Source organism: Lotus japonicus, chromosome 1 (genome assembly GCF_012489685.1).
Source record: "Lotus japonicus ecotype B-129 chromosome 1, LjGifu_v1.2".
NCBI lineage: Eukaryota > Viridiplantae > Streptophyta > Magnoliopsida > Fabales > Fabaceae > Lotus > Lotus japonicus.
The window spans coordinates 135,962,652-135,983,979 of NC_080041.1; the positions used below are offsets into that span (position 1 = coordinate 135,962,652).

At 33.6% G+C, this 21,328-nt stretch overlaps 3 protein-coding genes across 3 annotated transcripts; all 3 read left to right on the plus strand.

Moving 5' to 3' along the window:
• Positions 1 to 3,173: 3,173 nt before the first annotated feature.
• On the plus strand, positions 3,174 to 8,021 carry LOC130731337 (GDSL esterase/lipase LTL1-like). The gene is made up of 5 exons (XM_057583601.1): positions 3,174 to 3,528; positions 3,881 to 4,008; positions 4,150 to 4,392; positions 6,315 to 6,567; positions 7,538 to 8,021. Exons 1-5 carry the CDS (start codon positions 3,276 to 3,278, stop codon positions 7,774 to 7,776), a joined length of 1,116 nt encoding a protein of 371 aa, XP_057439584.1. The 5' UTR covers positions 3,174 to 3,275; the 3' UTR covers positions 7,777 to 8,021.
• Positions 8,022 to 10,576: 2,555 nt separating this feature from the next.
• On the plus strand, positions 10,577 to 13,802 carry LOC130731338 (GDSL esterase/lipase At5g33370-like). Its single transcript, XM_057583602.1, has 5 exons — positions 10,577 to 10,895; positions 11,129 to 11,256; positions 11,386 to 11,628; positions 12,140 to 12,392; positions 13,333 to 13,802. Exons 1-5 carry the CDS (start codon positions 10,649 to 10,651, stop codon positions 13,563 to 13,565), a joined length of 1,104 nt encoding a protein of 367 aa, XP_057439585.1. The 5' UTR covers positions 10,577 to 10,648; the 3' UTR covers positions 13,566 to 13,802.
• A 4,078-nt stretch (positions 13,803 to 17,880) lies between these two features.
• On the plus strand, positions 17,881 to 20,701 carry LOC130731340 (GDSL esterase/lipase At5g33370-like). Its single transcript, XM_057583603.1, has 5 exons — positions 17,881 to 18,213; positions 18,627 to 18,754; positions 18,946 to 19,188; positions 19,300 to 19,552; positions 20,179 to 20,701. Exons 1-5 carry the CDS (start codon positions 17,982 to 17,984, stop codon positions 20,412 to 20,414), a joined length of 1,092 nt encoding a protein of 363 aa, XP_057439586.1. The 5' UTR covers positions 17,881 to 17,981; the 3' UTR covers positions 20,415 to 20,701.
• Positions 20,702 to 21,328: the final 627 nt, after the last annotated feature.

Here is a 21,328-nt window from a genome sequence, read left to right on the forward strand (position 1 = left end):
TGAATAACAATTCTCTAATCTTAATACAGAGTGGATGACCAATATGCCAACTTAATAATTTGGGTAAATGTGTAGCGGCAAATTCTCTTATGCTCTGTTTGGATGCAGGAGTGAAAACGAGAGGAAGGAATATAAGTGGAAATAATATAAAAGGTGAGAATATAAAGGAAAAATGAAGTGATTTTGGAGTTGTTTGGATTGTGTGAAAATGAAGGGAAAATAGATGGAAAAGTAAGAAAGTAAAAATGAGTACACTATGTAATTACATTTTTATCCTCTTGTGGTTTATATATTAAATATTAACTTTTTAGACCATGCTATTATTATTATTCAACTAATATTGTTTATTATATAAACGTCAATATTTTACTATATATTGTAAAATAATATTTACGATAATAATTAAAAAAGTTATCGTCCATTATAAATATAATTACACTCGTTAAAAAAAATATAATACACGGTGTAAAACGGCATTTGATAAAATTATAATAACTTGCAATCTTAAAAAATTTAATTTAGAATCTACCGGAACTGACTTATTTAAAAACAAATTGTAGAATAAGTTCTAATATGAAATAGTTTTGGTACACAGTAGAGAGAGAAGGGCAGTTAAACACTTCATTAATAATGTATAATATTTGAAGGTTATTTTTGTCTTCCTATGAAAATCATGTTCTCCAGCCAGTTTTCCCCTCATAGGTGCGCGGAGTACTATTCACCCTCCTACTTCCCTCCCCCTCCATTTTCTGGTCATTACCAAACATAAAAAGATTCCTTTTCCGTCCCTTTTCCTTTCCAGCCTTATTCCTTCCTGCACTTTTCCATAGAAACAAACAGATACTTGAGCTTTTATTGTGTTCCCAACACTTTTACATGTATCACTGCCCTGCCGTGCTCTCATGCAACTATTCACACTACTATACCGTGCATCATCAGAGTGAATGGTGAATTAATCTGTTTGCTCAGATTTGGAAGAACAAGGATATATTTATTTTGAAGACAGCCGAAATTGATTACTTATTAAAAAAACTGATAAAATGGATCAGATAAATATAAAATTTAAAGGTTATAAAATAATGCGATTTTTTTATTATAAAAAACAGGTATTATTTGCGTGTATGGAAGTAGGAAAGTTGGCATATTGGCCACTCTGTATTAAAATTATGTATTATTGTATTTATTATTTCTTCCTACAAGATCCATATACAGGTTAACTGGGTAGGGGAAATTGGGAACAAGATGGTCAGCATATTGAAGAGGCTTAAATGTGGTAGATCATTGTCTGTTTTCTTTCATTTTTTAATTGACTCATATATGAAGACAAAATATACATGTCATGCTAATCACGCTATTCTCCTTTCCTATAATAACTAGCAGCTTTACTTTCAAAAAATAATAATAATAGCAACTTTGGACTATGATCTATTTTTCCTTTAATTGTCACATTAGGATGCGCGGTTGCATGAGGCGACTTCATAGTTCTGCAGCTTAATTACTATAAGCCGTTATGGTTGATGAGGATTTTTCCCCTTGTGTGTTGCGTGCATGAGATCATGGGTGCTCATGTTTCTGCTACTCTTCATCCTACTCCATCTCCTCATGTCTATGGTATTGAATCTTGTTATCGGCTTATCGTACTTATGAACGAGATTATGTGGATGATGAGAATGATGTGTACAGTTACTTCTGCATTGTATATTCTTTTTTCGTTTTCATATTTTTTTTAAATAAAATGTTGTATGTCGGTAAAATCTCGCTTGTATTAACGTAATTGATAAATTGTTGCTTATAAATTGTTTGGACCTTTAGTATTTTTCCATTGGTGTTGTTCATGGATAATATATCATTTTACAAAAAAGTCGTTAGTAAAAGTTATTGATGAGGCTATATATTACCGATGAGATAAAGGTCGTCGGTAATCCGTCAGAAAAATACACTTACCAACATTTTGCCACACGTTTTCTTGTAGTAAGGTAGTGGGAGGAAAGAAAATGATATAAATATATAAAACTAAGTGTTGTATATGAATCAATAATTCCAAAAGCTTACGCTGTTGATCAGTAAATGGCATATAAGTATTATATTTCGAACAAAAAGAAAGAAAGATAACATAAGAAATGTGATGAGTAGTATGATTAAAAAAAGGTAGAAAATAATTAATTAGAGGTGAAAATTAAAAGAGACTAAAATTAATGAAAGTAGGTAATTAAACATGAATCATAATTGATAATCTATTAATTCATTTTGTAGAACCTTAAACCTAAAATAAAAGGATATAGAGGGTACCTTGACAACTTGCCACCATTAGTGCAGATAGTTGGTAAACAAATTCTTAGGTGAATGACAATAAATATGTATTCTCTCAATATAAAAGCAAGGGTGAGTAAAATATATTTTGAGTATTGTAAAATTATCAACATTCAATCTTAGTTTTTAATTTCTAATAGATCTCATTTTGGTACTTTATTTTAAAAAAATAACCTCATTTTAATCTCAATCAATGTTGATAAAAAGGTGAAACGAACCATATATATAAGGCTAATTGAATGACATGCCTAATTTCTCTCACCTTCTTTTTATCATTCAAAATTTATATAGGTCCAGTAAATTATATAGATGTCTCTCATAATTTGACAAGATCTACATGAATTTTAACTAATTGAAAAAAAAGTGTAAAAAAAGTGTCACTAACACTCGAATATTGTCTTTTCATTACTTTTAATTTTTATAAGAAAACAATATATTATACATGGACACGAGAGACTTCATGTTGCATATAACATGAGATTAATTCTAGCTTAATTAGAGGTTTGATGTTCGAGATCCTATAAATGTAATTGTGTTAAATACGTTGTTGGAAGAAATTAACTTCAATGCATAGGGAATATATACTTGGGGCGCTCACAATTTAGAACCGGGAGTCTATAGTGACAATACATTCACAAGGAACTGCTGGGAGATGGTACATATTTATCACACATTAAGAGGTGCCTTGAATTGAATCGAATTGTAATACTCTTTGATAAGGTGTACTACTACTACTACTATGTCTCTTAATTATATATGGTCGTTCGTTCTGTGCGCCTGTAGCTGGTAGCAGCAGAAGGTTAGTATTAAATTCATGACATCAAATATCACAACCAATAATGACCTCTATTTAAGGGTACTCCGACCCCTATCCTTATTCATTCATTCATTCACAGGCCCAGCAATATAACCTCAAACTTGTGAGTGATAAAAAACTTTGCCATTTACAGAGAGGTACCCTTGCCATGGAGTACCAAAAGCACAACCCATGTAGTGTTTTCTTTTCTTCATGTCTTGTTATCATAATGTTGATCAACACTCCCAAAGCTGCTGAGGGTCGAGCATTTTTCGTTTTTGGGGATTCGCTCGTTGACAATGGCAACAATAACTACCTCATTACCACTGCTCGAGCTGATTCATACCCTTATGGTATTGATTATCCAACTCACAGAGCCACCGGTCGTTTCTCCAATGGCCTCAACATTCCAGACCTTATCAGTTAAGAGCTAGCTCCTCACTTCTTCTATATATGCAATGCAATCACCCCTGTTTTCAAATTATACTTATAATAACATGTTTGGATCGGTTTCTTTTAACATAAAATATTAATCCTGAGATGCAGAAAGTTCTAACAGAAGCTTCCTCGTATAATTGATTATGACTTGTAGATATGGTTTACAAACATTCTAAATAGTTAGAGTAGCTTTCAGCTTCATAATTTTTGTTATGTGGGGTTTAATTTTAATACTCTTGACTTGACATGTTAGTTTACATCATAACCTTTATTTATTAGTTGCTACATACTACTACATCAATCAATTAATTAACTAATTATGATGCATACATGTAGGTGAGCGAATTGGGTCGGAGCCCACACTGCCCTACTTGAGTCCTCAGCTGGATGGAGAAGCGCTTCTTGTTGGTGCCAATTTTGCTTCTGCTGGGATAGGAATTCTCAATGACACTGGAATTCAGTTTGTAAGTTACACATTTCCCCCTAATTTTACTCCTCACACACATTTTGGTATTTTGAGTATACACAACATCGTCGCTTCAAGCAGACGCAGTAATGCTTAATTTTCCTTAAGTAAGGTTTTAAATTCAATAATCTTTTTGCAGATAAACATAATTCGAATCAGCAGGCAATTGCAATACTTTGAGCAGTATCAGCAACGGGTGAGTGCGCTGATCGGAGAAGAGGAGACAGGGCGGCTGGTGAACGAAGCCCTGTTTCTAATAACTTTAGGAGGGAATGATTTTGTGAACAACTATTTCTTGGTGCCATTTTCTGCAAGATCACGCCAGTTTGCACTCCCGGACTATGTTGTCTACCTCATTTCTGAGTATCGAAAAATTCTTGCGGTATTTGCTATTACTCCTCTTGCTATTGTTTTTAGTATTATCTTGTTTGTTTGTTGTTTTGCCCGTTACTTTCATTTGGTTAACATTTTAGGTTGTCTTGAAACCATATATATGAAGAGATTCCATGATTGATCTTAAAAAAATGGTGAACACTTTAAGCGAGGAACAAATTGAAATAATGTGTGTATGTGTAGATTTGGGGATAAGTCATGTATAAATAAGTTTTACATAATTATTCAATAACATTCTTTTATTTTATTAGCTCATGTTTACTTTTCTTTAGTTGACATATTTTATTGCACCATTATTACTTTTTTTTTTTTATTTATGTTAGACTTGAATATAAGATATGTCATGTTTACTTTCATTTTCTTTTTACATATTTTATAGTTTATGTTAGACTTGTGTATACCACAGATTTCAAATTAAAGTTTAAAATAAAAAATAAGCCTAAAAAATAATAGTCAAAATTTGTTTATTTTTGAAGGATATGAGATTGGAATTTAAAGAGTGGAAAATTGGGATTTTAAATTTTAATATTGATTACTGAGTTTTGATGAAATAATTTCAACAATGATTAATTTTTTTTGAAAGTAACAATGATTAAGTTACTTCAACCACATGGGGTGGCACAAGTGGTGAATGTGCATTTCCTTAAGGGATTTCACCTAGGCTTCTGGCCCGAATTCGATCTCATCTGAGGTCAAAAATAAAAACATTTGTGGCCAGAGACATCACTACCGTATCCCGAGCCAGATTAGTCACGTGAGACTCCTTTCCCCGTGGAGAGTGGTGGCCAAAGGAGAAAAAAAATGATTAAGTTACTTCATTTTGTTAATATTTTTCTTAAAAAATGAGAATTGAGTGATTTAAGTAGATAATAATGATAAACGGACTTAATTTGCAAGAAATGAAAAGTTGAGGACTAAATATGTTATAAAATTTATTAAGGACCAAAATCACCCACAGTCAAAACTAGGACACAAAAAAATGCAATTAGTATAAACTTATTCGATAATAAAATTTGAAATTTCAACATAAAAACATTTCATATCTACCAATTTGAGGTTATTTCCATAGATTTCTTAACAATTTATAAAACCTCATCTTCATAATTTATGGATATTCCTTTTATAATTTTGATTATTTTATATATCGAAAATGATGTCACTTATGAGAGAGCTAAAAATAAAAGAGAGAAAAAATGAGAAATATGATAGGAAAAAAAAGTGAAAAATAAGAAAAAAAAAGGGCAAATATGGAATGCTAAGTTGTTCATATATTAATTATTAAAGTTGTTCATGCATTAAATATTTCCATTGTAGGAATGATAACATTTATGTCTTGCATAGACAAGTATCCAACTTAGGTAGAGAGTCATCAATTTGGGTCCTACATAGAACATGTACTTCTACCCAATTGCCAATCTTTTTTTTGAAAGTCCCAATTGCCAATCTTGATCAATAAGGCTTTTTCACTATATATCTTTTGACAAAAAAAGAAAAAAAATTCACTGTTTAAATGCATATTTAAGCAAATAACTTATCATACATACCGATTGCTTTAAGATTGAGTATGCACTACAACAAGTCAACAAAAGTGCTGAAATTTTTTCCTTATATATGATGTAGTAGTTATTTAATATTCTCATAGGATGAGTTAGCAAATCCCATTAAATTAGTTGGCGAGGTATCAGGGGTTGCAGAAGCCATGGTCCATTCTGCTAATTATAACCATCATCTGTGATCTGTGGATCAGGTGGATGCTATCACTCGTGATGTACAGTTATAATATTAACAGTGATCTAAAATAGCAAGTGGTTATGGGCAAACATATCATATAATAAATGCAAAACATTAATGTGTAACGCTCTCTCTGTTTGCACCTTGTCATTTAGTAATAATGTAATTTGGTACATGCAGAGGCTTTATGAATTGGGAGCAAGGCGAGTTATGGTAACTGGTACGGGACCTTTAGGATGTGTGCCAGCAGAATTAGCTCAGCGTAGCAGAAATGGGGAATGTTCACCGGAACTGCAACAAGCTTCTGATTTGTTCAACCCTCAACTTCTCCAATTGATCAATCAACTCAACTCTGAAATTGGTTCTGATGTCTTTGTTTCTGCAAATGCCTTTACAATGAATATGGATTTTATTAGTGACCCTGAAGCTTTTGGTATGTGATCTTCCCTCTTTTCCTATTGTTGTTGACTTGTTGCTAGCATTGACATTAGATACTGTTGCTAAGGGTTTATGCACGAGCACTTATACATAAGTTAATTTGATAGATTTATTGAAACAAGGTTAAAATAAATTATATGACACTTATTTAATACAGTAGTTTTACAGGGTGTGGTGGAGAAGTGAATTTGAAAATTCTAATTCAGGCACACTATTAACTTACTTTCTTAGGAGAGATGGTTCATAAATATCAAATAGTGTTATGTCTACAGTCTATAGATGAGTTGGGTACTGGCATCAGCAGTACAAATTTAAGCCTTTGGGGCATTCTTGAGATGGCCAGCTGCTAACCGCCTCCCACATAGATATAATAAGCTATTCCCAACATGGTGAGTTAGAGCCTATTTAGATACCAATCAGAAAGTACGAAAGTGGAAAAATGATACATTTCAAAGCATTTTTGGTTTAAAAAGAAATTCAGAATGTGCTATTTTCTTATTATTATACTTTCTTTTTGATGAGTATATATATGCATAAACCGGTTCCTAATTATGTATTTTTATAGAAAAATATTTTGTAAACACTCAATTTTATTATACCACATAGAGATGATATTATTATACAACATAGAGATGATATATGTGACATATAATATGACCATTGGTGGAGGTATGAATTTGAGATTAGGAGGGGTCAAGAACAAAGACTATTACATATCTCCAATAATATCTATAACTCACATACATGTATGTCATGGCCCCCTCTCTCCGCCCCTGGATGTGATGTAATAGAAATGATTGATGTAATAGGAAGAGAAAGATAAGAGAAAAAATGAAATGAATATATGTGTCATTATTGTTTAGTGTTTAAAAATTGGAATTATTTTCTATAAGCCAAATGAAATACAATAACTTGTTTTGTTAGAAAGCACTAATTAGCCTGTTGTTTGTTAATAATGAGTGCAGGATTTGCGACATCAAAAGTTGCTTGCTGTGGACAAGGTCCATACAATGGGCTTGGACTCTGCACTCCAGTTTCTAACCTGTGTCCAAACAGGGACTTATATGCATTTTGGGATCCCTTCCATCCAAGCGAAAGAGCAAACAGATTGATCGTGGAAAGATTCATGATTGGTTCCTCCGAATACATGCATCCAATGAATCTCAGTACCATTATGCATTTGGATTCAACTTCAAGGACCTAGCTAGCTACCTACCTTATAGTAATTAATTAATACCTCTTCTTCCTGTTGGTACTGTTGTTTTCTCCAGTGATCGACATGCTGTGTTGTATTATATAATTATTGTTTAGGCTAGCTATATCCTTAATAAGTGTGCAAATTACTATAAGAAAACATTTTATTTCAAACTGTGAGAATTCATGATATATAAAATGTATCCCTCAGTGTTGCTTTGAGAAAAAAGACAGCTAGTCCAAGTGTATCACTTTTATTTTTTGGTTGAAAGCTGTAAGTGATGTATCATTTTCTTTTTGTCAAGAAGCTATGTATCATTTGGGCGTGAGATAATTTGTGAGTAGATACCAAGCCCAAAGTTCTATCAATGGTCTTGTACTTTGAAGCCCATTCATAATTTCTGAACAAACTTAAGCATCTGCTAGCTATCTGAGCTGTGGTAGCCCCAATTCCCAAATGTCTGACCGCAGGGGTGTCCAAGTATCATTTTTTTATCCATTCAACACATCTATGGCTAAGCATTACACATAACCAGTAAACCAGCAATGGGATTAACATCTTCTTTCCCAAAATTGTGTCTCATTCTTTGTCTCACTAATAGGATTATGCCATATCAATTAAAAAAACACTCATATAAGATTATAAATGTGACATTCATGTATTTTTTTAATTGACATGACATAATTTTATAGGTTGAGACAGAGAATAAAACGTCATTTAGGGCACATGGCCTCAATCCTTATTAAGATACTTGAACATATAAAGAAGAGTGCTCACACCTCAAAATTTTCTATATTTCTCTCTTCTTATGTATATTAGATTAATTGTATCTCTACCTTCTCTTTGGTTCTCACTCTATTGGATTTTGATGTGTACACATTAACTTTCATATATAAACGAGAGATACTAAAGGAGGGTAGCTGTGACCAAACGCCACCCATATTTATGGGGATCACATGCATATATCTCTATGCTTTGTCCCCACCCTAAACCAATCTTCATTGTAGAGGAAAAAAACCTTGCTCTATCTTTTGATTCTGTTTAGCTCAAAAGGGAACAATAATGATAATTTGCATATTTTAATTCTCAATCAACAGATATGAGAGTGACAGACAGTAGAGTTTAACAGAAAAAATATTAATGATATTAGTCATGAGTTATGAACTGCAATATCAACAACATAACCTGGTTCTGTATACTTCCCAGGTTACATTACATGTCCTTAATGTGTTGGTTTATTCATGTGATCTTCTATATAGCTGCCTATTTTTGCGGTCCTAACAACAAGTTTGGTCCTCCTTTAGGTATGTCTCAAAGATCAACTAAAGCTAAACAAGTCAATGATTATAGTGATTGTAGTCTTTCTGATCAAACCATTCAATAAGTTAATTAATGCTATTTGAATTTGAAAACCTTGGATGGACCTTGAATTATATCAATTATGATCTTGAAATTCGATAATGATGAAACTGATCTTGATTAGCATGGATGCCATTTTCAAATGAGATCGCAACAAACAAGTTCCATAACTAGCTTGACAACAAAGTTGGCAGAACATAACCCAAGCATTCGATCTGCCTTATATACAGTTCCTAGTTACACTTAGACATCAACTGTTTTTGGATCTACCCCCTATTAGCTATCTACCTTTTCATTCTCACATTAATGAACTTAAATCCTCTCTTCTCTCTTACTTTCCAATTCCATCTCTCAATAAGTTACTACTCACCAATGGAAGACTAAAAAAGGTTACACCCCTTTCATACCAAGTAATTAAACTTTTTTGGAACAGGGCTGAAGCAGAGGAAATTAAGTAGACAAGGATTTGATTCCAATTCTCCATTCTTTAATAGTCATTATACAATAGAATAAACTAAGGCCCGTTTGGAAGAACTCATTTGATCATATATTATAACATAACTACTTATGCAAGTGTTTGACAAATGTAGCTTATGACCTACTTATAAGTTATTTTGAGCTTATTTTCATAATTTATTTAGATTAACTTATGAGTGAAGGCTCATGCATATGCATAACACATTTCCAGCATATTTCGATATGTTTCTCAAATTAACTTATGCAATAAGCGCTTAATTAAACTATTTACTCAAACACATCCTAAGTGAATGTTTGGTTTTATTATTTGCCCAAAATACAAAACCAGAAGTTATGACTTGTAGCATACTCAGAAGTAGTTTACAGTTTACACAATACACGCGTACTCAGAAGTTAAGACTTGTAGCTTCTAACCAGGAGTGGTTCTGTACTATTTACTCTGAACCCAAGCTTACTATTAAACCGACAATTTGGCTTTTGCTAAACAGATATATGATACATTATTCACACTTTCCCTGAAATAAAGTTACTAAAAAAAGATAGCATTTCTGATTCCTATATGTAAAACTCACGATTAACCTAGTTACCTACATGTATTGATTTGACATGGTGGTCAATTAATTTGTGAACTACTAACTATGATATAGTACATGCAGCCAGTGTACCAAATAGTTTCTCCTCATAATTGAACTAGGGGAGTTGAAGTAATAGAAGTCCCAAGCTCATGCTTATGCTAAGAAGTGGTGGTGAAAATATCTGTCCATGTTTGCTTAGTTTTGAATTTTGAAGAAAAATCCACCTTATTTTAAGCTCTTCTACATAGGCGGCTAAAAAATGATTGATAACCTGTACTTGCTTCTTCTTCATTCGGCGGTTTGCTTTAACTGAAGAGAGGTGGTAGAAGAAGACATTTATGAATGTAGTTTTTACTCATAGTGATCATCAACCTCTTAAGCCTTATATATAGACCTTCTTTCCAATTGCTCAATGCAAACCATCGAGTCTTCAAACTCAGAATATCTTAGACAATATTATAACACTCCTCATGGCTAGTTCTTTGGGTTTTGGCTTTTGTACGATAACAAGCTTGGTTCTTGTTCTGTTTCTGAGTTCTGTTTCTGCTCAGCACACAAGGGCTTTCTTTGTTTTTGGTGATTCACTTGTGGACAGTGGCAACAATGACTTTCTTGCAACCACAGCTCGTGCTGATGCTCCACCCTATGGCATTGACTTCCCAACACACCGACCCACTGGACGCTTCTCTAATGGCCTAAACATCCCTGACCTAATCAGTATGAAAATTTGTTACAATTTTGCAAATCAATTCAATCAGTTTTGACTAATAATACTACATGTTAACACATGCCTATTTATTTCTACCATTACATGCATGCATGGCTATAACATTAATCTTAGCTCGGTTAGAAATTTTACATAAATTTGTTGAGTGAATCCATATTAATGATTTTATATTATATTTCTAACATGTGCCTATAACCTTGCTCAACTTTTGTTTATATTGCAGGTTTGGAGCTTGGTTTAGAGCCTACTCTACCATATTTGAGCCCTTTACTAGTTGGAGAGAAGCTTCTAATTGGTGCCAATTTTGCATCTGCAGGGATTGGCATTCTCAATGATACAGGAATTCAGTTTGTAAGCTCAATTTGTTCATTTACTTATATTGCTTAATTCCCTTGTTTTTTTCTTGTCAGAATGGAACTATATAAAATTGATTCATGGGTGTTGAGAGTAACATTAACATTTTTTATTTTGGTTTGGTAGCTGCACATTATTCACATAGAGAAGCAACTCAAGCTCTTCCAACAGTATCAGAAAAGAGTAAGTGCACACATTGGCAGAGAGGGAACTCGGAACTTAGTGAACAGAGCACTTTTTCTCATCACTCTTGGAGGCAATGATTTTGTCAACAATTACTACTTGGTGCCTTATTCAGCAAGATCTCGCCAATATTCTCTCCCTGACTACGTGCGCTATATCATATCCGAGTACCGCAAAGTTCTGAGGGTAACTCTGAACTCTAAACCCTAAACTTAATAATTGAGTGCTAATGTCATATCGCATATCTTACAAATTTGATATGTATATATTGTATCCACAACATAAGACTTCGAAAGTCATTACTAATTTGTGTCGTCATCACCTAATAGCTTGAGTTTTTTTGGAATAGGTAGTTTATGATACAATAGTGACAAAATTGAATAGGCAGTTTGTTAAGGACATTTAATACAATGCATGGGCATCATTAAAGGGTAAAATGCCTATCTGATTAATTAGAGTCATGGTCATGTTTCAATAAGGCTAGTGAGTGTATTGGTACAGAAGGCATATATGTATTATGTTTTGGTCGGTGAGGTATACATACCAAATTAATTATTTTGTTTGCCCCTTCCAAACATGTTATTATTAAATGCTGTTTCTCACATGACATCCCCATCTTAGCTATGCCTTAATTAACATAGGGAAACCTATGTTTGAGAAACATTTTTGATAAATAAATGCTTGGAAATTTATGCAGAAGATGTATGATTTGGGAGCTCGTAGGGTTCTGGTAACGGGTACAGGGCCAATGGGGTGTGTTCCAGCAGAACTAGCTATGAGAAGCAGAACTGGTGATTGTGATGTGGAACTCCAGAGAGCTGCATCGTTGTACAATCCACAACTCGTTAATATGATCAAAGGACTCAACCAAGAGCTTGGTGCTGATGTGTTTATTGCTGCTAATGCTTATCAGATGCACATGGACTTCATTTCCAACCCCAGAGCTTATGGTATGTGCCATGCAACTAGCTGCCTAGAACTTTTCAATTTAAAATTATATGATGTTTGAGAAAAAAAATTAGTATATCAGTAAAAACACACACACACACACACACACACACACACACACACACTTTTGAGCTACAATTAGTAGCACTAAATTTTTCATTTATCCTAAATTCTCAATTTATCATGTAGTCCGACCTTTCAGCCATTTTTTTATCAGTTCTAAATTATACCCTTGGCATTATTTAAATTGGTTCTAGAAATTCTATAATTTGCCTAAAAACAAGTTCAATGGATCATGAACATTGCTAGCAATATACTTTTAAGCACACTTATTTCAACTCATTCTCTTTTTTGTTGGATGAGTACCTGTCCCACTAAATCATATCAATACATTTATTTTTATGGGACACATACTCTTTGTTAAAGAATTTCATTTAAAAAATATGACTTGAAGAAGCAAATGGGTCCTCTTGGCCACACTTCTCTCTAGCATGCCTCCAACAAAGATGTTAACCATTGTTACTAAGATTGCTAAATGAGAAAATTAAATTGGTCAATATGGAACACAATGAATTATTACATGACAGCTGCAGATGATTCAAATCGATTAATAACGTTTTGTTAGCCTCGCTCAATATAAAGCTATCATAATTAATTTTATAATTGATATTAAAAACTTATTAACTTATTAAAAAACCACTTAAAGCATGTTATTTTTTTGAACTCCACTTAAAACATGTTTAATAATTAATAAATATCACAGACTTAAAGTGTTTTGTTTTAAAGAAATAAAAATTATTTTCTTTTTATTTTATTGGGTCAAATTGTTATAAAAGTTTGAAACTATTGCACAAGCAAAAATGAAGCCTAATTTCCCCTTTTGTGTGAAAAGCCCAAAATCCCTTTAACCATGTTGACAAACAATACTTTTTGGGCTTTCAGGTTTTGTGACATCAAAGATAGCATGCTGCGGGCAAGGCCCATACAATGGGATTGGGCTGTGCACACCGGCCTCAAACCTGTGCCCAAACAGAGACATTTACGCATTTTGGGATCCATTCCATCCATCAGAGAGAGCAAGTAGAATCATTGTTCAACAGATCCTGCGTGGCACCACTGAGTACATGCACCCCATGAATCTCTCCACTATCATGGCCCTTGATTCCAGGACTTAATCTCAATTAGGTTCTTGCTTTTTCTCACTACTAGTATCTAAGCTTAGTTGTGTTCTATTCTATTATCCATGTGTGTGTGTGCGCGCGCTTTATTTATGCGTTCTTTTGAGTTTTGATGATCTCCTAGCTAGCTAGTGGTTTGGAGTGCATTGGGTGCAACGAAATAATGCACCGGTTTGTAGTTTGTCATATGATCTTGTGTTGCCAATAATAAAAATGTCTATCTTTCAATTGTTATTTTGTGAAGATTGATTGATGGTATATTTCAATTTAACTTTTATTTTTTGAGATATTTTTATAAATATTTCTTTCAATATAGGCTATTGATTATAAATATTTGGGAGAGTTTGAGAAAATGTATTGATTAAGAACTAAATAATTCAATAGCCATCCTCTTATGTAAAATGCAGCTTCTATTTTTTTTCTTTCTTTTCTATGGAATTATTGTGGAATATTGAAGTAAGAGATAGGGACCTATAGAATGAATGACGATCACTTTCTTTGTTTGGTTTTATATGAAGAAAATGGGAGAGGAGGGTCTAGGCCCCAAATTTGAGCTTTTTGAAGTGGAAAGAAAAAAAACATTTGGACAATATATAAATGTTTTGGTCCAAAAATTGTCCTAATCTCATCATAAATAAGTAGAAGCAATTTCATAATTCTATCTGTTATACCTTTTTTTATTGCATCACTTAATCTAAATAGCTTAAAACCTCATAATTTTATCCTTATTTTGTCTTCTTTGACATCTTTATCATATTTATTCTCCTTCTTGACTTCTAAATTTAAACAAGGAGGAGCATTTTTGTGTGAAGACATGCAAGCACAAAGACATTGCATAACCCCCTCTCCCTGCCTCCAGAAAAAAAATGCATTGAAGAGCCAACCATAGAGGGTGGCAACTATAAGAAACTTCGCTGAAATAAATATCTATGGGCCATGTCAGTTTCTTTATATGACATTAACGCAGCCTCCAAATGCGATATACGGATTAGATTAAATTCAATTTAGCCAAATTGCAATTTTTAGCTTCATCATTGTTTTGCAAAAATGAGCAAATCACAAATTATTATTTATTTTTCAGAAAATCTAGACCACGTCATGTTTCGTAACACTTTCACAATGTGCGTCATTAGTGTCAAACAGCTTATACAATATTAACACTGTCATCATGGCCATCACTAACCCGCTTAAGTGACGTAGTATGATTTAACAGAAATTCAAACATATAAAATCGAGGAAGTGTGTGATATGAGGCATGAGTTTTGAGTTCAAGTTCATGGCTTAATTTGATCAAATTTACTAAATGAATAGCCGAAAAAGTTGGTTGAAAAAGATCAATTATGTACGTGTAGATCAAATTAACACTATATCGTGGTGAAGGGGTCAAGGGGGGGTGTTAGTTGAACGGTTTCTTCAGCCAATTATGTGATATCAAGGGTATTAGGTGTAGAGTGGTTGGTTATAAAGGCCATACAGCTCATACACTTTTACTTCGATCGTTCTTGAATTAATTACCTTATAATAAAGTGGTCCTTATAATTCATCAATCATCTATGGAACCAATCAAAATTGAATATCGTTGTCACTATTAATGTGCCTATGTGTCTCCGTATACGCCCACTGCTTCCACTATGATAGAAAGATTTAGTAACTCCTAGAAAAAAAACATGATGCTTTCTTTTAAGATATGTCACACTTAGATGGATATATAGTCATTTAAGGAGTAATCTTCTATTTTCTTTAAGGGAGGATGGGTACTCATTCACCTTTATTTTGTATTCTGCTTATTAGTAGTATTCAACTTGATGACTTGAACAGAATTAATTAATTGTTAGTCAATTTTTGAAAGCCCTTTTAGGTTTTAAATGATATATATGGGTGTTTGACTATTTATTTAGAGTATTACTATATATCATATATCATGATTTTTGAGAATTGATGTTTTAAAAAGTGACATCCATTGCTCAATCGATGGGAGGAACCAAGAAAAATAGGTAGGGGCGGAAATTTAACCTAATAAATAAAATTATTGATGATTAATTGAGATATGTATGAACTATGAAGCACAAAAAATTTAAAGACACGACTTCCATATCAAATATACGACTTTGTTAAGTAACTTTTTTGTTTCTTGAGAGATAATTTCAGTTCATATGTGTTACGAGATAATTTCAATGAAAAAATGAACTTTAATACAACAAACACAAAAGTAACCCCTTACTTTTGTTAGGTTAAATGTGCTTTTAAGTTGATCTCAACTTGAATCCAAACACATCTTCAATGTTAGTTCTTATTGTTTTTTCTTTCGTCGTTTCAGTTAGATACAAGTGAATGAATGTGTGCTGAATTTAGAAAATAGCATGGTTAATTTGCATATAATTTTGAGTGAGAATGCTATTTCCCAATATTACCAATTTTGATGCTTCTATATTATATTTACTTAATTATCTTCAATTATATCCATCTTAATAAGGACCTGTACTCCACACAGTAGACATAAGCATAGTCCTAACTTAATGCTTCCAAACATGGCACATTGAATCCTGAATTGCACCACTAACAGTACTATCTAGTATCTAAGCAACTTGAGCTTTACAAGGGTGTTTTAAATCCTGGAAATAGGACCTGAACTATTTAACAAATATACAGCAAAACAATAGATCAGTAGTTTTAAATTTAGGCCACTCTACCATTTTGCAAGGTGTAGTACTACTGCATTAAATTGAACAATTCATACCAAGTCACCAACAATAGCAGCTCATGAAAGAACATAATTAATGCATCTCTCTAACTACTATATGGTAGAACAGAGCTTATAGGATTCCTTTTAAACAAGCAGTTGATTTTGAAACTCAACTAAATAATTGATGTGTAAATGGTAAACCCCTCGACAGTTGATGTAATCAAAACCATAGATCAGAAAGAGTAACAAGTCTAGCGTCAAGCCAATCATAGGAACATTTTTTTGGTTGAAATCAAATCATCATTGCAACATTAAAAGACTGCTTTTGGTTAAACCAGAAGACTAATTTGATAATTTAACATTTGAAGACTTCAGTAACAAAGATTTCTCCAACAACTGCCATTATTGATGGAAATTAATGGTTTATATATCAGAATGAGTACCATTATGCATATACTCAATGCTCTTTTATATGAATAATTTTTTTGAAAAAGTTGCACAAATAAATACGATTGATTGAAAGAATGAAAGCAGAGCATACAATCCTAAGAAACAACTTTTACATTGACCTTGCCATTTGCTCTTAGGTACTTCTACTTTTTAGTTTTTATACTTCCTTTCATAACAATTTCTTCTAGGGGTTCTCTTAATCAACCAAAATAAATATGAGGTAAAATCATTTTAGTATTAGGTGTTCAAGTAATATTTTGACATGTGTTATCAACTGGAATTTCTTAAAGCGCATATCAAAATTTTACTAAATTCAAAAGTAGGTAGAAGGAGAAAATGTAGCAAGTGACTGATTTGGTAAATTATTAAGAACATAGATCATAAAGCTTGACCATCGTCGCAAGTGGTGGTGTGGAGCCATGACCACAACCGCGAAAGGTGGTTTTAGGGTTTAGGTAAGAGGAAGAGAAAGAGGAAGAAGAAGAATGAGAAGAGAATGATTCCAAACTGATGGAAAAAGTTAAAGGAATCAAAGTTGATTATATTTTTTTTTATCAAACCGATATTAAAAAGTCTATGTGGACACTTCTTTATTTGACGAAGATTAATTAACTTACCACGTGAGATGAGACGGAGAAAAAAACCATCCAGCTGAAAATTAAAACATCATTAAGGACTTTTTTGTATAACTTTTTTTAAGGGACTAAAAGTGATGTAAAAGTTTTTTTTTTTTTTTGACCAAAACCGAGTTAAAAACATATTTAACCCATTCATATACATTAAATTTCAAACAAATTGTACTATGTCGGTAACAGGACACAAAATGCCAACGTGTTTCATAATTGAACTTGAGTGGTAAAATAATGCCCGTGCATCAGAAGCATGCATGACACGAAATTGCCTTTTTTTCCTTTTGTAGCAAAAAATTAAAGAGCCTCGTGTCCAGTCTTTACACATTATATCAGATCAAGCGTGACATTGTTAGATTCATGCATTGCATACTATACAGTATACACTGTCCTGCATTACCCTGCTGATTTGACCTCAATTTTCACTGCATGCAACTACCATGTCTGTAGTAGTGTACTGCCATATGCATTTTTCTGTGTGGGCCATTCAACAGGTTCTGTTTCAAAAATCATAGAATCTTCATACTATATAACACCCCTTCCCAATTCCTCTGACATATCAATTAAAGTTGTTTATTTGCAGAGTTCAAAGAACCTTTTGAACTCTGTACTTCATTTTTCCTCTACAACTCCTCTGTCTCTTTAGTATCCATGGCTAGTTTGGCATGTTACATTGTTTTAGTGGTGGCACTAGCGAGTGGTTTCAGAGGTGCAGAGGCAGCACGTGCTTTCTTTGTGTTTGGAGATTCACTTGTTGATAATGGCAACAACAACTACTTGGCAACTACTGCAAGAGCTGATTCTCCTCCTTATGGCATTGATACCCCAAATGGCAGACCCACTGGCCGTTTCTCCAATGGCCGCAACATTCCTGATTTTATCAGTTCAGTCAATTAACTTCTTTTAATTCTTGCACTTTAACATTTTTAATATGTTTGGTTCCACCGTGACATGCTCAAATTCCATGCATTCAGGAAAATTGAAATTCTGAATTCAATGAAGTCAGAGAACCTTAATTGTTTGATCTTGATCCGACGTCTCTAAGTTAAATAAGTTCTATTTAAATTGGAGTCGTCTGATAATCAGACGGTCAAACATGTCTAACTTCAGTGAATGCATGAATCTTTGAATTTAGGGAATCCGAATTCAAAATGCTCTAGCATCATTTAACTTCTAAGCCTTAAATTCTGCATAAATTGTGAAACCAAACACGCCATTGTTACATGTGTTTGCTTTGGAAGGTATGAGTATAATGTAGTTGATTACTCATATTTCTATATTTGTGTGATTTTGTAGGTGAACAACTTGGGGCAGAACCCACTTTGCCTTATTTGAGCCCTGAACTCAATGGGGATAATTTGCTTGTTGGAGCCAATTTTGCCTCTGCTGGCATTGGAATTCTCAATGACACTGGAATCCAATTTGTAAGTGAAATTGAAGATCAAGATTAATAGCATGTTTGGATCAGTTTACTTTATCTTAGAATCAATTTTGACAGTTCGAAGCTACTCACATGAACTTCTCCTCGTACTATAGTACCATTTGGTTCCACAAACAAAATATTGGTTGTTGGATGATTATATGTGTATTATAATTTGTTGCAATGCAATTGCAGATTAACATAATCAGAATATTCAGACAGTTGGAGTACTTCGATGAATATCAGCAGAGGGTGAGTGCTCTAATTGGACCTGAAGAAACTCAGCGCTTAGTAAATGGAGCACTGGTCCTCATCACTCTTGGAGGCAACGATTTTGTGAATAACTATTACTTGGTGCCTTTCTCGGCAAGATCTCGCCAGTACTCTTTACCGGATTACGTGAGGTACTTGATCTCCGAGTACAAGAAAGTTCTCAGGGTAAAGTCTTCACCTGCTCATATTAGCTTATAAATAAACGCTTATATATAAAATTTATTTTATATATTTTATATATATTTCAATAAGTTTCTCAAATTAACTTAACTGCAGAGCCTGTATGATAGAGGAGCACGAAGGGTCCTGGTGACAGGAACGGGTCCATTGGGCTGTGTTCCGGCAGAATTGGCAATGCGAAGCCGAAACGGTGAATGCTCTCAGGAGCTGCAGCGTGCGGCAGCATTGTTCAACCCTCAACTTGTTCAGATTCTGCAACAACTTAATAGCGAAATTGGTTCAAATGTCTTTATTGGAGCCAACACAAGACAAATGAACAATGACTTCATCAGTAACCCTGGAGCTTTTGGTAACTATTAAAATACAAACATTACCTTCTACAAAATTATCACTGCCTCTTATATAGTATACGGCATAAATATACAGTACATATTTGACATTATTGAGCATTAGAGTATGAATACAAATACTAACTGAGGTTCCTAAGGTTTTTCTTGTGACAGTACTTGTTGGAGGCAGGGCCTATGGGGAAATCATTTTTTCCCTTTCCTTCTTTTTAATGTCTCTAAATAGTAAATACATAATGTCACTGTCAGTAGGTCTCAATTCTTAAATGATAACTAGATATTTTTATGAAATTTTAGAAAATATAAGCATTTCCTTCTCTTTTTCTTTTTCTTTCTGTAAAGTTCAAATGATCACCACATATCATAACATGATCGACAGACATATCATTTTTGGCGACATCTTTCAAACATGCATTTTTGCGACAATTTTTATGATTTTATCCCCACAAAATATTGTGAAGATTAAAAACCGCAATAAATGAGTATCTCTGAAGGGTATCACCGTATATGTGTATGTATAATCATTCTTCCTCTAGCATCTAAATCTAAATGAAGACAAACAATTAGATATGGCATAAATGATTGATGATAGTACTATACTAAAGCAGTTGATGTTTTGGTGATGCAGGATTTGTTACATCAAAAGTAGCATGCTGTGGTCAAGGACCTTATAATGGTCTTGGACTGTGCACTACAGCATCCAACTTGTGCCCAGACCGTGATGTTTATGCATTTTGGGATCCCTTCCATCCATCAGAAAGGGCCAACAGCTTCATTGTTCAACAGATCATGTCAGGCAACACAGAGTACATGTATCCAATGAACCTCAGCACCGTTTTGGCCATTGATGCAGCCAACAACTAGCTAATCCTGCTGCAGAAACTGCATCATCTCATTTTAGTATTGCAATTAATGCAACTTTTGTGTTTGTGATAATGTCTTGAAGATTTATTTGGAGTCACTGTACTCTTCAAGCTGTTAATTAGTATTTAGGAGTGTGATTGTTTGCGAAATTGTCTCGAACTTGTGGGTTACTATGTGGTATTGAGTGAGTGAGGATAGTTAAGCACCGTCTTTGTTCTCATTCTCTTTGGCAGAACAGAAAAGCTGCATAATAATTATTGATAATTAAGTGATTTTTTGTGTTCAAATAGTTTCCTCTTTTCCTCTCTAGTATTAAGTAACAATGCAACCTTGCAGTTGAATTATGAGGCATCATTTGGCTTTATCTCTAATGGAAAAGGTCATTGCCTAATCACATATCTTGCAAATGATGGCACAAATTAGGTTCAAGTCAATTAAGCCATACCCCTAAGTCAAAGACTCAAAGCAACTTTATGATCAAATTAGAGACGACAAAACCCTAATTATCATGAAGCACAGAGAAATTTAATCACAAATAACATAATCAACAAAAAAATATGTAATCATATAAATACAAAACTAAGATTCTGATCGCATAGTCTCGAAGATTCCATACCCAGTCACCCAAGCTTGGCATGATGAATGAGCTTTCCAAACATAACCCTAAAACCGACTCGGGGGCGGAACCCACAAGGACAAAGAGCATGACGAAACGTACCACAACCATAAATGGCGCCACCTTCCTGATATCATAAATGGTCATTGCCTTAATACCATGATTAAGGTCCTTAGAGTAACAACCCATAATGTTAATCACATGGGGGAACCAAATAACGCTAAACCTCTAATAAGGGACCTCCCCAAAAGAGATAGACATCTTCTTTCACAAACGAATTTTGGAACCTAAGTTGAGT

What these genes read in the sequence shown, in the direction of transcription:
- LOC130731337 (XM_057583601.1), top strand. Translation starts at nt 3,276, where the DNA reads ATGGAGTACCAAAAGCACAACCCATGTAGTGTTTTCTTTTCTTCATGT. An exon ending in ATGACACTGGAATTCAGTTT is followed by an intron (nt 4,009 to 4,149) that starts GTAAGTTACACA and finishes ATCTTTTTGCAG; the next exon opens with ATAAACATAATTCGAATCAG. An exon ending in TAGTGACCCTGAAGCTTTTG is followed by an intron (nt 6,568 to 7,537) that starts GTATGTGATCTT and finishes TAATGAGTGCAG; the next exon opens with GATTTGCGACATCAAAAGTT.
- LOC130731338 (XM_057583602.1), top strand. Translation starts at nt 10,649, where the DNA reads ATGGCTAGTTCTTTGGGTTTTGGCTTTTGTACGATAACAAGCTTGGTT. An exon ending in AAACATCCCTGACCTAATCA is followed by an intron (nt 10,896 to 11,128) that starts GTATGAAAATTT and finishes TTTATATTGCAG; the next exon opens with GTTTGGAGCTTGGTTTAGAG. An exon ending in AGTACCGCAAAGTTCTGAGG is followed by an intron (nt 11,629 to 12,139) that starts GTAACTCTGAAC and finishes AAATTTATGCAG; the next exon opens with AAGATGTATGATTTGGGAGC.
- LOC130731340 (XM_057583603.1), top strand. Translation starts at nt 17,982, where the DNA reads ATGGCTAGTTTGGCATGTTACATTGTTTTAGTGGTGGCACTAGCGAGT. An exon ending in CAACATTCCTGATTTTATCA is followed by an intron (nt 18,214 to 18,626) that starts GTTCAGTCAATT and finishes GTGATTTTGTAG; the next exon opens with GTGAACAACTTGGGGCAGAA. An exon ending in CAGTAACCCTGGAGCTTTTG is followed by an intron (nt 19,553 to 20,178) that starts GTAACTATTAAA and finishes TTGGTGATGCAG; the next exon opens with GATTTGTTACATCAAAAGTA.